The sequence below is a fragment of the Eulemur rufifrons genome, chromosome 29, assembly GCF_041146395.1.
Source record: "Eulemur rufifrons isolate Redbay chromosome 29, OSU_ERuf_1, whole genome shotgun sequence".
Taxonomy (NCBI): domain Eukaryota; kingdom Metazoa; phylum Chordata; class Mammalia; order Primates; family Lemuridae; genus Eulemur; species Eulemur rufifrons.
In genome coordinates this window covers 96164710-96183557 of record NC_091011.1, presented here as the reverse complement: position 1 = coordinate 96183557, position 18848 = coordinate 96164710, and the positions used below count along the sequence as shown (strand labels likewise).

Sequence of the window (18848 nt, the reverse complement as noted above, 5' to 3'; positions counted from 1 at the left end):
GTAATTTTGGGGGGAAAGTTCACCTTATATTTTGAAACTTAAAATATATACAGATTGATTCCCAAATTTCTTATCTTTAACTGAGATAAATCTTCTGAGATTCTACCCTCTATATCCAACTGCCAATTTAATAGCTTTACCTGGGGGTCTCACAGAAAACTTTGATATAAATGTCTAAATTCACAGTTCAGAGCTAAGAAGCTCTGACACTTCTCTGAAGCCAGGGGCTGCTGCCCAGCTCAGGGGCGCGTCAGCCGCACCCCAGGAGTATTTCCCACCACGTGCACCACACACGCCTCAATACAAGACAAAAGATCCCAGTTAAATATTCAAGAGGATCCTTTATTTTCAATATAGATAGTATCATAATTCATCAAAATAATTTATAGTCAATTGCCTCTTAAATATCGCCTTTTAAATGATGCTTTCTGAAGTGAAAAGTAATGTGGATTCAGTTTTTTTAAATTATCTATTTAGAACATATTAAACAAATGATAGTAGAAGCAAAAAAAAATTGTCTCCTATGAAGTCTTCTAAGTTCCTGATCAGATAAAAACCATTCCATCATTAAAGGAAATTTAAAAAGAGGCATAAATAAATTTGAATAGAAATGTCCATTTCCTGGGTTTTGTCCTTCTGTACAAACCCAAGTCTTTAAAGTTAAAATTATATTCTGGTTTCCCTCTATAATCAGGAAATTCTATACTAGCAGCTCAAAAACAATCTTAACGTCTTGGTGAAACACACTTCTTCACCTGTGACCTTTCAGATCTGCCGGCTCCAGGACAGGGAAATGGTCATCCTCTCCAAGATGGTTTACAGAGGAAGCAAAGCCCAGTGGAACCCCCATTCCAGCCACGGCGCCCACCTTAGCCTTCTAGATGCCACTGCTGTGAGGAGGAGCCATCGCAGATTGCCATGGCAACAGCGCCTTTCCGACCCAGTGGATCCGCGGCTCTCAGGCACTGTCCAACTGACACCTGGTATAGCCGATTATTTTTCTGAAAAAAACGTAGCAAGAAAAAAATACTGCCAGTTATTTTAAAAACATACTGGCAAAATATGGTTAAGAAGAGACAGAAATCCAGAAGAGATGTGGAATATTTAAGAATGATGATTAAAAATTGTGGGATACAGTAGTCCCCCAAAGATTAGCTTTCTGAGGTGTGTTACTCACAGTACAAGAAGATATTTTACGAGAGACCCAATTCAACTAACTTTTATCACATGTATTATTGTTATAGTTGATCTACTGTTGTTAATCTCTTGCTGTACCTGGTTTATAAACTGAACTACCCTCGGTGTGTATGTACAGGAAAATGTATATATAGGGTTCGGTACTATCTGCAGCTGTAGGCATGCATTTCACAGGGGTCTTGAAATGTACCCCCTGAGGCTAAGGACCCCCCCGGCCCCAGGGTGGAGTGCGAGTTCCTCGGCATCAAGCACTCTCCTTACCCCAAAGGTCCACTGCTGGGACCCTCCTGACCCGTGGCATTTCATGAGTCGTGGTGGGTCTGATGAGCGAGTTTCTGACATATCGAGACACAGGAGATTATTTAAAACCAATTCATGCTCTTCATTATAAATCCAGATCTAGAGAAGACAAAACAAGATCAGAAACTCAAGTTTTGCTTTAGATATATATACTTCATATATTTGTGGAGGAGAAATGATCTATTCTGTATGGTCTCAAAGCAGAAACAGAGCAGTGTGTGTATATACAGTGTAATTCCATCACCCCAAACTTCTTAACATTTTCTGGAACAAATTCTAGCTCTCATCCCACTATGACCTGTGCCACTGAAATGTCACTGGAATTCTAATACTGAGTGTCCACAACACTGTCACCTCTTCCACCCAGAAAAGGCACGAAAATCCTTTTTAAACCATGTTTTCCAATATACCACCTTAGATGGTGTATGTCAACTCTGCTAGGAATAAAACATGCTCTATGGAATTGCACAATATATACTATTTACCAAAAAGCCCAAGTAGTTTGGGGTTTTTGAGCAACACCAACCCACCACCAAAATGGAAATTATTTAGGACACATTGTGAGCACTGTAGTCTTGACACAGCACAGCTTACTAGATTAGACTGCTGTTAGGTTATGCTATTTTAGCAGATACAATGTAGCAGTACAATGCCAAACTGAAGTAAGTTATCATTGAAGACACACATTGAAATTATTTGCTATTAAATTCATATGGCTTAACATTCCATATGATATTGCAGAGTACAAATAATGCTCTAAACATATGAAATGCTACTCTGACAAATGATGAAAGGACGTGGGAAAAATATATAAAGGAGACAAAAAGTAGTTGTCTCTGGTCATTCCCAACATTAAACATCGGGTATCCTCCAGAGTGAGCGCCAGCAGCTTCCCGTCACTGCAGCCCACCCTCCACAGACTGGCTGTGACCACAGAGGCATCACTCACCTGATTTGGGTCACCATAGTCACAGGCCTTAAGCACTACTAGGCCTCCCTTCTGACTCGGCCGCCCCTGGGCCACCAAACATTTGTTGGTCTGGAGGTGATAGAGCTGGAAAAGAGAGATCTCTTTACAACTCAGCACGTAAAGAAAGCAATGTCAGAAGATGCCTCAAAACATTTGAGGTTTTCAATGAAGCATATTATTCTAGTTATATGAATTCCCAGAGTCACAAAAAGACAAGCATTTTTAAGTCACACAGGAGCATCAATATAGATACTAGAAAGTTATTAGCAATTTTAACAACACATGCACGGAGTGCCAGGTAGAAATTCTGGCTAAATATACAAGTTTACTAACCTACAGGGGATGAAGGAAATTAAAGTATCATCCCTGCCCTAAAGAACCTTAAAATGGCCTGGTGTGGTGGTTCGCACCTGTAATACTAGGACTCCAGGAGGATCACTTGAGGGTCAGGAGTTTTAGACCAGCCTGAACAAGAGCAAGACCCCATCTCTACCAAAAATAGAAAAAAATTAGCTGGGCATGGTGGCGTGCACCTGTAGTCCCAGCTACTTGGGAGGCTGAAGCAGAAGGATCACTTGAGCCCAGGAGTTTGAGTTTGCAGTGAGCTATGATGATGCCACTACACTCTAGCCAGGGTGACAGAGTGAGACCCCACAAAAGAACCTTAAAATGAAATAAAAGACAGTACATAATTAAATGTAACAGATACACTAAACTGGCGATAAACACGGATGATAAATAGCAGTAAGAATGGCAAGGGATTTCAACTACATGGACACACACCAGTATCTCTCTTAAACAGATCACCAACTAACACACACCTTGATGGTGGTTATTTACCTTATAAGGTAGAACAAGAAGGGGAAGAGCCCTGGGCTTACTCCCTGCCACTGAAGAACAGCTGGCACTGTAAAGAACACTGGAGCACGCCTTCTTCACAACATAAAAGAAGGGAAACCGGGCAACACTGACAGTAGCCACCCTTAATGTTCAGAATGCCAAGTCTAAGAATGACTCAGAACAAAGGTATGATGTTATTGCTGGACTCCTACAATTTAAGTGTGATTATACAGCTATGAAAAAAATTACGTAAGAAGCAGAGATAGCTAAAGAAATGTGGTTGATCAATGTGCTACTGTCGGGAACCTTGGGTGTGAAATCCGCGCCAGCACTCTGACCCTACCTACCACCCTCACACCCTTTCTGGAAGTCGGTTCCAGTAAATAGCTGCCCCATGTCTCCATTTGCTTTCTTTCTGGACTGGTCTCTGCCAAATTGTATTCTTATGTGTACTGCCTTTATTCCTGTATATTCACATCTGCATCTACGTTCTTAGAAGCTGTCACGTAACTTACCCTTACAGAAGTCTTGTTCCCTTTAACCCCAGAAGGTAAAGGATCTGGATATTAACAGCAAAGATATTAAAATGTCTAAGGTCCTACACTTGAGTAGAAGAAGGTCCGCAAAGAAAATATAAAAAAAGGCAAGCTAAAGTCTGTCATTAACTCCAGGCTTTAAGTCTAGAATGTCATTGATTATAGCTATAGGCATATCATACAACTTTTCATGACACACTTGGATAAGACTGCTTTCTTACCCTTCCACGTTGAAGGACTTTGGGGCGTTTCAGCCCTCTGTTGATAAAAATGGGTTGCTGGGGTTTGGCATGGGGCCCAGATATCTGCATCTCTGGGTAAATATTATCCAAATACCATTTAAATGATTTGCAACCCAACTTCTTCCTCAATTCAACACGCTCACTGATATTTCCATAGCTTTTGGTCTTGAGATCAGGTCTTAAGGCAAAATACTGCTCCTGAATTGAAAAAAAGACGAGAATAGATTTCTTTTGTTAAAAATGAATATTATGTGGCTGGGTGTTGAGTGGCTCACACCTATAATCCCACCACTTTGGAAAGACAAGACAGGAGGATCACTTGAGGCCAGGAGTTTGAGACCAGCCCAGCAATATAGTGAGACCCTGTCTCTATAAAAAAAAAAAATAGCTGGGCATGGTGGCACACTAGTAGTCCCAGCTACTCGGGAGGCTGAGGCAGGAGCATCACTTGAGCCCAGGTTGGAGGCTGCAGTGAGCTGTAATGATGCCACTGCACTCTGCACTTCAACAGAGTGAAACCCTGTCTCAAAAAGAAAAAGAGAATATTATGCAATTATTTCTTTTTCATGCTAGTGTTCTCTTAATGTTGCCAGAAAACGTCAATGGAAATTTTTTACAAGTCCATTACTAACTGACAACAATAAGACATACCTTAAATTGTAAGATACATCCCAATTTCAGAAACGGCAAAATGTATCAAACTGTATCCAAGAATCAATGAAAAAGGCATATATATGAGATCAGTGGTTCTCAAACGCTTTGGTCTCAGGGCTCTGTATTCTTAAATTGTGGAAGACAACAAGAAGGTTCTGCTTGTGTAGGGTGTATCTATTCATATTTACCACATTGGAAATGAAAACTGAGAAATTTAAAAATATTTATGAATTCCTTAATAACACTCATTTTTAAAAACAAAATGTAGCGAGAACAGTGGCATTGCTTTATATTTTTATAAAACCTTTTACTGTCTGGCTTAAGTCAGCTGAATTCTCACATCTGCATTTAGCCTGCCGTCGTATGTTGTTTTGGTTCAATATACATATTTTCAAAAATAGCTAATGAAAATATGTAGTTGAAATGGAAAGAATATTTTAACAGCTATTATAGATAATTAGGAGTTTCTTTAATACAACACCAAAACTCAACTTCTAAAGTTTAGTTACAACATGGATTATGAAATCATATCATTGAGATTTTCATACTGTTGCATTAAAATGTACTGGTCTATCTTTCTCTTTGAATGGATCCTTTTATCCATGCAAGACTTTTGTAACATCATGCATCAGTCATTTGGAAAATACTGGTCCATTGTGTTGTACATTCCACCAAATATTGAAAAATCTCACTCCACCATATCAAAAAATCATATTCATATATATCACCACTGATTTCATCAGTACAGTTTTTACTGGGAAGATGCCAAGTTTGAGGGTAGAGACAAGTTTTTCAAAATTTGGATTTTCATTTGAGAGCTTGAATTTTATCATTTGCAACAAATACTATCACCTGTTTTCATTTTCATGACTTGGTTCATTTTTGAGAAAATATCTGTCAAATACTCAAGTATAAATTACGGTTTTTGAGTGAGTCATTCTGTTACACAAAAAGCATGTTCCTGGAGAATACTGACTGGCCCAGCTCACAACTCAAACAAGTGCACAAGTATTTTTCCTTCAAACAACCATTGTACTTCAGTATGCAGCAAAAGTGCTTTCTGTGTGAGCATGCACACTCACGTAGAATACTGAGAGACATACTGAGATCTAATAAAGTTATTTTTACTGATGAGACTGGCTTTTTCTTTTTTGACTTCTGAGTGGATAGAAGAATGCAACGACTACCAGTGCAATCTGGAGCCACTGCCTTGATGCAGCCTAAGGCAGCAGGCATTTTTCTCCACAGCTTTTGCACCATCAGTGCAGCGTCAGCGTGGCAAAAGGGGCAAATACTGTATTAATCTGACTGCAAAAATAGCTTTGACCTGGCAGCCCTCCTTGAAAGAGTGGCTGGGACCCGACCATGTTTTGAGAACTGTGGTAGACAGTGCTGATTCAAAGATTAGCTCGGAGTTGGAGCTCAGAGTCTGCTGGAGGGCGGGAGGGAGGAGACAGTGTCGTGGCAGAAGTGCTGCTTACACTCCCCGTGCACAGGCAGCTGCTTCGTCCCATCTGCATTTGCCACAGTGCTGAAAATTACTGTGCACTCCCCTATTCATCCTATCCGTATGTGCTAAACTAATGTTTATTTTTAGAAATAACTACACAAATACAGAAACATTTTTGATAACAGTCAAAAACAAACACAAATGTCCCTCAGCTGTTGGATGGGTAAGTAAAATGTGGTGTATTCATACAATGAAATATTTGGCAATAAAAGTAAACGAAGTGCCGATACATGGTACAGCACAGATCAACCTGGAAACACTGCACCACAGAAGCAGCGGATGACAGAGACCACGTAGTGTATGATTCCATTTGTATGAAATGTCCAGAAAAGGCAAATTAACTGTGAAGTCAGGAGGTAGATTAGTGGTTGTACGAGGCTGGGGAGAATGGGGAGTGATGAGTGGAAGTTTTGGGGTGACAAAATGTTCCAAAATTGATTTGTGAATTATTCCTCAATAAAGCTATTACAAAGAAAATATTGAGAGCAGCCCAAGGCAGAAGAGAAAGTGAAGGAATGCTCAATGTACAAGCAGTGGGAGTGAACAAAAGAAAGAAGCCAACTCCATGGGAGTCACAAGAGGGACCAGAAGGAATAACAAAAACAACACAGAGTTTCTTCTGATGTTGACTGCGTTACCTCCTCTAGAGAGGCCACTTAAAAAATTAAAAGAAGAGTCAGATTAGAACCAAAAACAAGTGAAATACTGGGTGAGGAGAAGAGAGAAAAAAGAAACCTACAAAGAGAAGGCCCCAAAGTGGAGATCAACCAAGCAGAGATAAGCTAGAGCGAAAAGAAGAGTGACCAAAGCTCTCACTCAAGCAGAGACTGGTCCATCACACCCCCTTCCAAACAGAAAATGTCATCTCACCTTGTATTCATCCAACCAGACATGTGCCAGCCTCAAAGAGTTGTGTGTCATGGTGTCCTGGCCTTCAGGAGAGCCATATGGTCGCCTTTTCCGGAAAATGTGTCCCACTCTGGAGCAAGGGATGATGAAGAGCTTCCCTCCACACATCCAGATCTGGCCAGAAGCAAAATCACTATTAACAGTTGCCTCACACTATTGTAAAATCAACATATGAATTTTCAATGAAATTCATCTTTATTAAACAGACGTCTATGAAACTTTGCAAGGTATTTTACTTTACTAGATACAAATAAATATTCAAATAGAAGAAAGTCAGAGGGTAGACATTTTTTTAAATTATTTGTCTTTACGATGTAAAAGGAACTAGATTCCAAAACAATGTGATATTCATTTATTACCGTGTGTCTGATATTGTATTTACCATATTTTTGTTGCTTTGACAGATCAAGAGATTTGATCTTAGGGAGTTAGGGATATGGAATGCATATTAACTGGTCCTTTAATTTCAGTTTTACAGGTACTTTCTTATAAAATGTATATACATTTCTTAGAATATAGTTTTTTCCACAAAATATACAGAATAACTCTAGGTTAAGATTCAAAAGAAGTTAGTTCTGGTCTAAATTTTGCCCTTGACCATCTGAGTCAATTTACTGTTAATTTTTGTGGGGCTCAATTATCTTTAAAAAAATAAGACTGAACTAATGAAATTGTATCGATTATGCCTTTCAACCTTAAAATTCTAGATTATGAAGGAAAATCTGCCTTTTAAAAACACTGTAGTCAACACATTTGCAAAAATACAAAATGACATATGCACAAGTATCATGTATCATCCGACAGGGATCCTGCCAACTGGAGGACAGGACGATGGGAAATTTGCTTGGAAGAAGAAGTCTGAGTTCTCCCCAGCTCTTGTTCTGTGTTTTCCAAAGACTGTCTACCACTGCGGTCCCCTGAGCCACAAACCCCGCCCATACTGTCATCTTTGAAACCTTAGCAATTAGGGAAGAGAGTACACAAAGTGAATTTTTTCCTCAGGTTAGATGTACCTGTATATATAAAGGAATCAGTAATCTATACATGGGATGACAGCATAATTTAGCATCAAACTGAGCTACTTCTGAAAGTAAAATGGGGAGCTATTAATTTCTCCAGTAAAACAGGTGTGATCCAGAACAGTCTTAAACAAACAGGGAAATCTGATCCCCCTACCTATAGATCTCTCTATATATGTATCCTGATATAAATAAACTGACAAAGAACAAAACTCTAGATTAAATGCACATTAAGACTCTCTGAATTTATACCCAACCATTCACTATAACCATACTTTTATAATTCTTAAAAACTAAACATATATCTTTTATATGCTTTTGACATTGAGTAGATATTATCCATATCATAGATTATGGTAAAGTAGCATTCATTAAGGACAATTTGTCAATAGAGATAACCAAGGAGAATTTACAGAAAAAATGGGATCATGGATGACAATTATATTCTATACACAAAAGTTAATAATTGAGCCATTAAAAAAATAAGATTACCCGAAATGATATTTCCAAATTTTCTCCTCCCCAGATATCCATGCCACTGTCATACTGCCCAAGGTCATGGAAATACTGTCTGTTCATGGCAAATAATCCTCCAGCCATTGTAGGTGACCTAGAAAAGGAAAATAATTACTAATTCTCTATAGTCAGTTATCTCTCCTACTATTTTTATTTTTAAAAAATTCAGTGTAGCTTTGGAACATTACTAATAAAAACTAGATTATTATAAAACATTTTATCTAATATCAGAATCAACTGGACCATACAACTGAATTTTCCAGATTGCTAATAATGTGCTAGGCATGGGAAGGTTCTTCATATCTGGCATATGAAAGTGACTTTTCTAAGTATCAGAAGTACTCCATAGTTCACTGGAACCTCAAATTCCTGGGCTCAGGGGATCCAACCGCCTTGGCCTCCCAAAGTGCTAGGGTTACAGGTATGAGCCACTGCATCCAGCCAAAAGTACTTTTCTTATAACCGTTTTTGATAGACATCCACCTGAAATGAATTGTGTAATTCCTTTCGACAGTCTCACTGAGCCACTGGGATCAAAACTAGACTCCAAGGCCTGCCAAGGAAAAACCTGACAAACCTTACACATTTTGCAGTGGATTCAAACACACGTTAGACCAATGTCTCTCAACTGGGATGACTGTGTCCACCATGCCACAGGGATGTGGGCTGAGGTCAGGGATTCTGCTAAATATCCTAAAATGCACAAGTGGGCCCCTGGATCAAAGAATTATCTGGCCCAAAACACCTATAGCACTGCGACTGAGAACCCCTGTGGGAGTGACAGAAGCTGAAGCAGACAGGCCTTCACCGAGACGCTAGCTTCTAGTCATCTCACTTCCTCAATGTGCATCTAGGGGACCGTGGATTCTAGCGGCCTAAGTTGCCTGTAGAAGAGAAGCAAAATTCTCTCTGGGGAGGGAAATCATCATCCCAGGTATGAATGTATTTCTATAATTTTTTTATATAGAATGTCTGGCACTAAGCAAAAATAAATAAATAACCAAGCAATCAGGAAGATAAAATCACATAAAAAAACAAAACAAGAGAAACAACCTATAATAGATAGATGTGCAGGGGTTTCGAATATGGAGAAATTTTAAAGCAGCAATTTTAAAGAAACTGCTCAGTATGTTCAAAAGTAAAAGACAAGATTGTGAATTCAGCAGAGAATTAGATACTATCAAAAAAGAAACCATGTGGCCGGGCGCGGTGGCTCACGCCTGTAATCCTAGCACTCTGGGAGGCCGAGGCGGGTGGATCGCTCGAGGTCAGGAGTTCAAGACCAGCCTGAGCAAGAGTGAGACCCCGTCTCTACTAAAAATAGAAAGAAATTATATGGACAACTAAAATATATATATACAAAAAATTAGCCGGGCATGGTGGCGCATGCCTGTAGTCCCAGCTACTCGGGAGGCTGAGGCAGTAGGATCGCTTAAGCCCAGGAGTTTGAGGTTGCTGTGAGCTAGGCTGACGCCACGGCACTCACTCTAGCCCGGGCAACAGAGTGAGACTCTGTCTCAAAAAAAAAAAAAAAAAAAAAGAAACCATGTTTATACATATCTGAAAAACACTTTTGAAAAATAAGACAAAAATTTAAGCAGCCAATTATAAAGGGATCATCTTCAAAGGAAGCAGAGTCAGACTGACAACACTGTCTTTTTGTATGAAATAGCAGCGGCCACAGGTTCTTGAAAGATGCTTTGGAAGTACTGAAAGAAAGCGTCTGTCACTGCCAACCTAGATCTGGATATCAGAGTGTCCTTCAAAATAATGGTGAAACAAGGACATTTTCAGAAAAGCAAAACTAATCAATAGAAGGTCCAACTATTCGAGAGTGTTCTTTAGCCAGATGAGTAGTCCCAGACAGAAGCTTCCAGATGCCGAAGGAATAGAGTGGCATAAAGATGAAATATGTGGGCAAGGCTACATGACTACTGTCACATAAGAATTCTGTGTCTCATGAGGTTTCAAATATATGTACACCAACAACAGCATAAACTTGGGCGGGGGTTAACTGGAGTATGAACATTCTGAGATCCTGGCATTGTTTGGGGCAAGTACCAATTTATATTATACTCTGAGAAATCAAGAACATACATTGCATTCTCTAGGAAAACCACTAAAAGAACTGTATATAAAAACATATAACTTCTAGTAATGGGGCAGCTGCTGGGAACAGAAAAATCTGGGCTTTATCCAAAAGGCTGGAGAAGAGAAAAAAGAATACAGAACACACAGGGCAAACAGTAGTTCTGTAATCTTAAAACACAAAGCTTCTCACGCTGGTTTAAGAAAAAAGCAATTTTAAGATGCTGCTTACAACTAAATATAAGATCACGGAAAGACTGACAATAAAGGAGAAGAAACAAAACCAAAACAGCTACTAAAATTACCTACAACAGCACTAGAAGAGTAGCAGGGAGGGATGTAAATGAGCCACGTCTTCATTTTTCATGCAGACAGGGTCTGAAGTGGGTTGATGCAGGGAACAGGAATATGCTTATTATCTAGAGTTCATCCAGTAAGGAACAAGACCAAAATAGAAACTCTTAAAAGAATTTGCCTCTGGAAAGAAAGAATAGGGAGGAAACGGGTAGGAGATGGCCTCCTTTCATCCTAAGTTCATCTATACAATTTGATCTGTTACTGAATATGTGTTTTTTGTTAAAAATATTAAAAATTAAACATTGAAAACCAAATGACCATGAATATGATAAAATAGGCAAAAACAAACAAAAACTGGTAACTAAGAATGAGAATACATATAAGAAAGCCTAGGATACTTTCTTCTTGCTATGAAAAACTTCAAAAATATTTATTAAACTATACATACTGCACCCACTAAAAAAGAACACGGGAAATCCAAAAGGAAACACGAAACAACTGAGTCACCACTACTGTCTGCCTCCAATCACAGGCCGTGAGGTCACAGAGACCAGAAACACCAGTGGCCGGTGCCCAGATGGAGGACTGCTCTACTGAGAGAGGGCTCCACCAGCTGAGTCCCACGTGCAGACCCAGGGGAGTGAGCCGCAGCAAATCTCCAGCGGGCAGTGTGAGAAGTGGTGTCGCAAGCACGTGAAGACAGGACGACAACAGAGAGCTGGATGGGCTTTGCTCATGGACTTCACTAGTTCTATGAAGAACTGCAACTGATTCTCACACGTAAAACCTGACAGAGCAGAAGAGGACCTCACTCTGCTGGGAGACCACATGAGACCCCTAGAATTGGCCCAGGACTCTATCAACCTCCCCTTCCCTTTCAGATGAAAGGAAGCTAACGAGTTCCAAAAGGCCAGCTGAGGATATTCTAGTCACCTAATGTGTTACAAAAACATTACATGCTAAAGTTGAAGAAAGGCATATCTTGTGATTCAGTAATTTCACTCTACACTAGAATAAGAATGTTCTCCAACAGTGCTGCTTGTAACATAAAAAAAAAAAAAAACAAAAAAAACCCAAACCAGCCAATTGCTTCACCAAAAAAACAGTAAACTGGATAAATGTTATAGTATATTCACATAAAAGAACATTATACAGCAATGAAAATGAATCAACTATAGCTATATACTGCAACATGGAAGAATTTTTAAAACAATGTTAAACAAATGAAGCAAGACAAAATAATGAGTCATACATGGGTTTATTTACACAAAGTACAAGAGCAGGCAAAACTATTTTGTTTAGAGATGTATTAATATGTGGCAAAACTACACGGGAAAGCAAGAAAATGATTACCAAGGTCAGGGTAATGACACCCCTAGGTGTCAGGGGTGTGACCAGGAAGGGATGCACAGGGGGCTTCTAGGTGCTGTTTGTTGACCTGGGTAGTAGTTACACAGTTCACATTATAATCATTTATTAAACTGTGTAGGTGTGTGTGTATGTATATATACACAATATATTTAATATATACTTTTTATGTAATTTTCCACAAATAATAAAGCTTTGAAGAGTAGGTCCAAGAACTTTAAAAAGGAAAAATACAGATTAAAAACCTCTTTTATTCAATCTACGTAAGAAATTTAAAAAGAGAAAAATAACATATTAGAGCAGATTTATATTAGAGAATATGAAACATGAATGAGAATATAAAATAATTCATATGCTATGACTTAGTAATTGTACTAGTAAGAATCTATCCTTAAAATCCTAATTAAAATGCTTGTGTATTAAATGTTTGTGACAGCTTTGTTCATACTATTTACCAGCAAAGAACTGAAGGGAAGTTACTGACCAGTGCAGTAAACCACGGTATCTGACACGGCACACACAGCACACGGGCCCGGCCAGGGCCCCCTGCCAGTGACCTTGGGATGTGGCTGCACTGCTCTGCCTGCCTTTCTCACAGCACTGAGTCCTTGAGGGCACAGATAGTATCTTACTCATAAATCTTTCCTTAGGACTTGGCAGAATGCATAAAATTCAGTAAGTGCTCAAGAATTTTTTAATGCACAAATTAAGTCAACACTCTTGCTCCCTGCAAAGAAGGAATTATCTTTAATACTTTTTCTCTTTTAAGGACATACTGGTGGGAATTTTTCAAACAAAGGAAAAATCTTACTTTATGGGTGCAGTGGCTCCTTCTGCTCCTCCTAGCTCAGAAAGGGGAACAAGATCCCATTTGAAGTGCAGCCCCCAGTTGAACCCTCCACGGACAACAGGGGACGAGCTGTAGGCGAGGGTGTCAGCACTAATGATGTCGATCACTGGGCACACCACGGTCTGCCTGTCCTCGTGGATGGCGGCCAGCAAGGGCTGCAGCCACATCACGTTCACTTCACAGTGGCTGTCCAGGAACACGAGCACTTCTCCTGAAGGGCAACAGCACAGGCTCAGGAGAGCTTCCTGACAATTTAGGCACAGCCCCCCAGCCGATGGATGATGTGCTGCCCCCTTCCAGCCCCCAACAACGAACGCTTACACTTCACTGCTGATTGTAAACAAGGGAAGTCCTTTAGCCAAGAATTCTGCCTGAAGCGTAACTGAGGAACATGTACAATAATATGCACAACTCTTGAAAAATTTATAGATACGTCAGATTCTCTTCAATAAAAAGATTCAAACTCTCACAGTAACAACTTAGCTCTTTGGATGGCCAGACATTTGGTGATTCAAGATGCTCTAGTACAATGACAGTGGCCAGTTGTGTGTGGATATTACAATTATTTTAATCAAAATATCTATAAATTTAGCATACACTTAGAATGCATTTCCCTGCCTTGGTAAAGAATACAAGGAGCATAACTATAATACATTTTCATTAGTGACATAGAAACATCATTGTAACCAACCCAAAGGAGAGAAGCATGTACGCTGATGCCACTGCGGAAACACCCACAATAGCGCCACCCGGAGACCGCCTCACTCATCCCTGTCTTCCATTTCCCAGCTTCCTTTCTAATGCTCCCAGCTCTCTTGGGTTTAATGGTTTTCATGCCAATGGGATACACCTTTCTTCCAGTTAGCAAAAAAAGTGTTACTTTTTCCAAATAATGACAATCTAACTAAATAAAGTAAGATAACACCTGGTCACATTGAATCTGTGACAATGACTTCCCCAAAATTGGTTTGCTTTTGAGAGATCCTAAACTATATTTGAACAAGGGCCTAAACAGATCATAAAGAAAAAAAAAAAAAAAAAAACCTATGACCACAGAGAAAGACTACAAAAACTAAGAAAAGAAAAGAAAAAAAAACCCTAAATAACTATTGTTATCTGAAAAACAATAAATTCATGGTAAACTTTTTTTCTTTTTTTGAGACAGAGTCTCGCTCTGTCATCCTAGCTAGAGTACAGTGGCCTCATCATAGCTTCACTGCAACCTTAGACTCCTGGGCTCAAGCGATCCTCCTGCCTCAGCCTCCTGAGCAGCTACAACCACAGGCACGTACCACCACGCCCTGCTAATTTTTTCTATTTTTAGTAAAGACAGGGTTTCACTCTTGCTTAGGCTGGTTTTGAACTCCTGACCTCAAGTGATCCTCCTCCCTCAGCCTCCCAGAGCGGTAGGATTACAGGCCTGAGCCACCGCCCCCACGCCTCAAACATGCATTTTAACAGTGCAATGTTTCAAATGGCAAAATATTGAAAATACCCCAGAATTTTCTCTTTATCTCGTTGCCTTCAAAAACTCAACACAGCCAATTCAGTAAGCCTTTATTTGACTAGAAATCTAGAAAAGAAAGTATCCTAAGCTCTGAATTCAATTTGCATACACAAACGCAGACTGCATATAAAAGAGCTGCCCCCCATTTTTTAATTCTTTCAGATCACTGTGGCTTTAAGAGAAAGAAGAGAAGATTCTAAAAGTGAAGTACCAACTACACCCAGCAAATGGGCCAGTGGCTACACAAGAGGGGCAGTGGTGAGCAGCAGCAAACACCACACCCCTTGTGGCTGGTTATCTAGAAGAGCTGAGAGTACAAGGCAGGAGATGCCATTGCTGCCGGGGAATGCCCCCCACCAAGTTCAGTAATTCTCAGATCACCTTCCTGATTTTTTTTGCCATGTCCATGCACTACCTGCCAATTGTAGGCCTAGTATTTTTAAACAGATTCATTTGTTTTAACTTAATTAATTTTTGAAATTTTAAAAGTCAAGATCATAAATGAAAATCAGGAACACCAACCTTATACAGACGTAAACATAAAAAGAAATACAACAGAATCAATGTAACTGAAGACTAACCAGATATATATTCTGCAGAAGACTATGAATTTGATGCCTGTCCCTTCTTTTTAAAGGGAGAGATTAGTGTACAATGGAATGGTTTTAAAGATATGTTAGTGCCAATGGAGACTTTCTCCTTGATGGAATCAGAAGAATTAAGAGGGAATTTTAAAGAAAATACCTTTTATAGTTACATAAGTCAATCTTATATCCATTTACCAACTAAAATCATGATGCATATCTCCAGAGGTGTGTACTCCATTCTAAGAATTATCAGCATAATTCAAATCAAATAGTTTGGGTACATATATTTTAAACTTTGTATTTAAAAATGTATAAAAGTTCAGTTATAGGCCAGGTGCAGTGGCTCACACCTGTAATCCTAGCACTCTGGGAGGCCGAGGCGGGTGGACCGCTCGAGGTAAGGAGTTCGAAACCAGCCTGAGCAAGAGTGAGACCCCATCTCTACTAAAAATAGAAAGAAATTATATGGACAGCTAAAAATATATATATATACAAAAATTAGCCGGGCATAGTGGCACATGCCTGTAGTCTCAGCTACTCGAGACGCTGAGGCAGAAGGCCTGCTTAAGCCCAGGAGGTTGAGGTTGCTGTGAGCTAGGCTGACGCCACGGCACTCTAGCCCGGGCAACAGAGTGAGACTCTGTCTCCAAAAAAAAAAAAAAAAAAAGTTCAGTTACACTTTGGTTTAGACTTTTCTGCTTATATAATTAAACAAGATAAACCTATTTGAGGGACAATAATTAATAAAAAAAAAAAGGTCACTAGGAAAACAGAGCTCAATCCACTGCTCTGGGGCAGCAGGCTTGGAGTTATGGAAAGGCCTTTCCCAAACAAAACAAGCCTTATGTCTCTTGTGGCGATGCCTGTTTAAAATACCACTTTTCACAGACTCTGCAGAATCAGGAAAATGCCAAGGATCAAGCCCTTGTCACCCAACACCCACAGGGAAAAGCCAGCAGGAAGTTGTACCTGTTGCATGGGCTGCTCCAATCATTCTTCCTCGAATCAATCCCTCACGCTTTGTATTTCTTATTATTTTAATTTTTCCAGGGAGGTATTTTTGAACATATTCATCTAGTTCTCCTTTCAAATCATCTGAACATAAACAGTCCCACAATTACTCAAACCATATGAGACATGTGCAAAGACGTTTTATAAGCTATTCTAAAGTTTTATCTGGCACTTGCTAAAATTCACAACAAATTATCAAGCAAATACTATAGAATCTTCTGCCTTATTTTAAAAGCATATCGTAGCTTACCCTATCCTAATAAAAAGGAAAGAAATGAAGGGTAAGAGCTGGAAAACAAGCTAAGAATGGTTACCTTAGTTACAGACTTGCTAGTACTTCCATAGCATCTAGCACAATGTTTTGCATAAAGAATGTTTGAAATGAATATTTTGAGTGCATGAATGTTCAGCTAACTGCATATAAGTCACATTTAAAACAAAATGAGATGCAAATGACTTTTGCTATAATTTATTAAGTCTTATTCCGTTTCAGAATAGTTAAGAAACAACTTCTGTTGCCCCTACAAAGAATTACACAATAATAGCAGTAACTATGTCCTTTTATTAAGTTAGCACTTTTTTTCCAAGAGAATTAAATAGGTCATTCACCTTTAAATTTCATAATAATGTCAAAGCTCATATAAGATAATAAGCAGTAATTATTTCCATAGTTAGTATACGAACCACTATAAATTATCATGAATTTTTCCCTTTTAGATAAAATATCCACAAAGTGAAAGCCAAAAAACAGGTTGATTTAAAAAAAAAAAAAAAAATCAACCATAAATTCTAGAATTTAGTATTTAGCTAATCTTCTATCTGGTCCAGACTCAGATTGACTTGGGGGTTTTTTTTGTAATCACTCATTTTTTAAAAGTATGTTTTGTTTTCTACTAGCCTTTCCAATTTTTCTCCTGTGCAATTTCTGTATTTATCAAGGTTTGAGAATTTTGTTCCCATAGGTCTCAGTGTACATTTCCTCACTTTGTATGTTTAAGTATACTGGTATACCAATTTTGCTGCTGCTATAAGAGGTGCCTAATAAATGCTTGAGTGTGTGGAAAAAAGTCCCACTGGTATATACCTATATCACTGTATTTCTTCAGCTATTACTTAACAGCTATGAGGTCCTAAGCAAATTACTTAATTTTTATATTTCCCCCTCTATAAAATGGGGTTCTAGCCTTTCTTGCAAAGTTGCTGAGAGCTGAATGAGTAGTGTAAATGAAAAGCCTTCCATCCTGCTTGTGTACACAAAGCCATTCTTAGCAAGAGTCCATGCTGAATTAATGCAAGGTGTATAAAATATGTAGTGAATCATAAAATACTGGCATTCAGGGATCATCTAAGAGCCATGAGAATGCAGTCCACTTTTATCCAGGGACAATCCGTGTAAGAGACTTGTTAGATAAACATTAAGTCAAGGCATTATGCCAAGTGAAGAAGGCCAATCTCAAAAGGGCAAATACTGTGTGATTCCATTTATTTAACATTCTTGAATGACAAAAAGCATAGAAAGGAGTGGTTGCCAGGAATGGTGGGGAGAGGGAAAGGGTGAATATAAAGGGGTAGTGTGAGGGAGATCTCTGGGTGAGGAAATAGTTCTGCATCTTGATTGCAGTGGTGGCTACAGGAGTCTACACATGTGACCGAATGCCATGGGACCATACACACACATCATACCAATGTGGATTCTTGGTCTCGATATTGTACTAGGATTATGTAAGACACGACCACTGGGGGAAACTGGGTGATGGGTATACAGAATCTCTCTAAAACTTCCTGTGAATCTACAGTTATTTCAAAATAAAAAAATTTTTTTTTTTAAAAAGCCAACAGAAAAATTCCAAGGGCCAAATTTGGGTAGCACAGTTTATAAACAGATTACAAAGAGAATGCATTTCTTCAAAATTATTCTATAAGTGATAGACAGGCATCTATTCATGATCAGCTCAGTTGCAATTGCACACATAGGAGCTGTAGCTATTCCGTCAAGCTGCAAATGGTCAGCTTGTTGATGTTTGTCAATGCTACAGACACGTCGAGACCCAACATCACCAGTTACAGCATTACTTACCAAAGTCACTATCATCATCCACGAGGATGATTTCATGAAGAAGATGTGCTGGAGTGCGGTCTATGACACTGTGCACTGTCCGCAGCAAGGCGGAAAAAGCTTCATTGTAGAAACAAATAACAACACTAGCAACTGGCAGGTCTGTTGGGTAGGACTGTTCTTTACATCTGTAAAGATAAAGATGAGGAATTTCTGACATTTTAAAAGACTCAAATGTTTCAGGCTATTAATCACTACATAGTTACTGTCCCCTTGTTCAGCTTCTTTCTTACAATAATTTTTTTTAGAAAAATTTAACAAAACAATGTGGTTTCCTCTTCAAGAGTTATTTTGTTAATAATTTCTCCCTCCTATATACCTGCTATCTTGC

The 18848-nt window shown here is 39.0% G+C and overlaps 1 protein-coding gene across 2 annotated transcripts in view; it reads right to left on the bottom strand.

Moving 5' to 3' along the window:
• Positions 1–405: 405 nt before the first annotated feature.
• The window catches only part of GALNT11 (polypeptide N-acetylgalactosaminyltransferase 11), a 48705-nt gene continuing 30262 nt past the window's right edge, over positions 406–18848 (bottom strand). The window contains exons 4-12 of one of the 2 annotated variants that reach the window (XM_069461360.1): positions 18479–18645; positions 16360–16485; positions 13258–13507; positions 8670–8787; positions 7120–7272; positions 4065–4283; positions 2447–2551; positions 1459–1596; positions 406–1001 (exon numbers count right to left, since the gene is read on the bottom strand). In XM_069461360.1, the coding sequence (XP_069317461.1) occupies positions 870–1001; positions 1459–1596; positions 2447–2551; positions 4065–4283; positions 7120–7272; positions 8670–8787; positions 13258–13507; positions 16360–16485; positions 18479–18645 (1408 nt within the window). In that variant the 3' untranslated portion in view covers positions 406–869. The remainder of the gene's footprint in view (positions 1002–1458; positions 1597–2446; positions 2552–4064; positions 4284–7119; positions 7273–8669; positions 8788–13257; positions 13508–16359; positions 16486–18478; positions 18646–18848) is intronic. The other variant, XM_069461361.1, reaches the window with a different exon arrangement.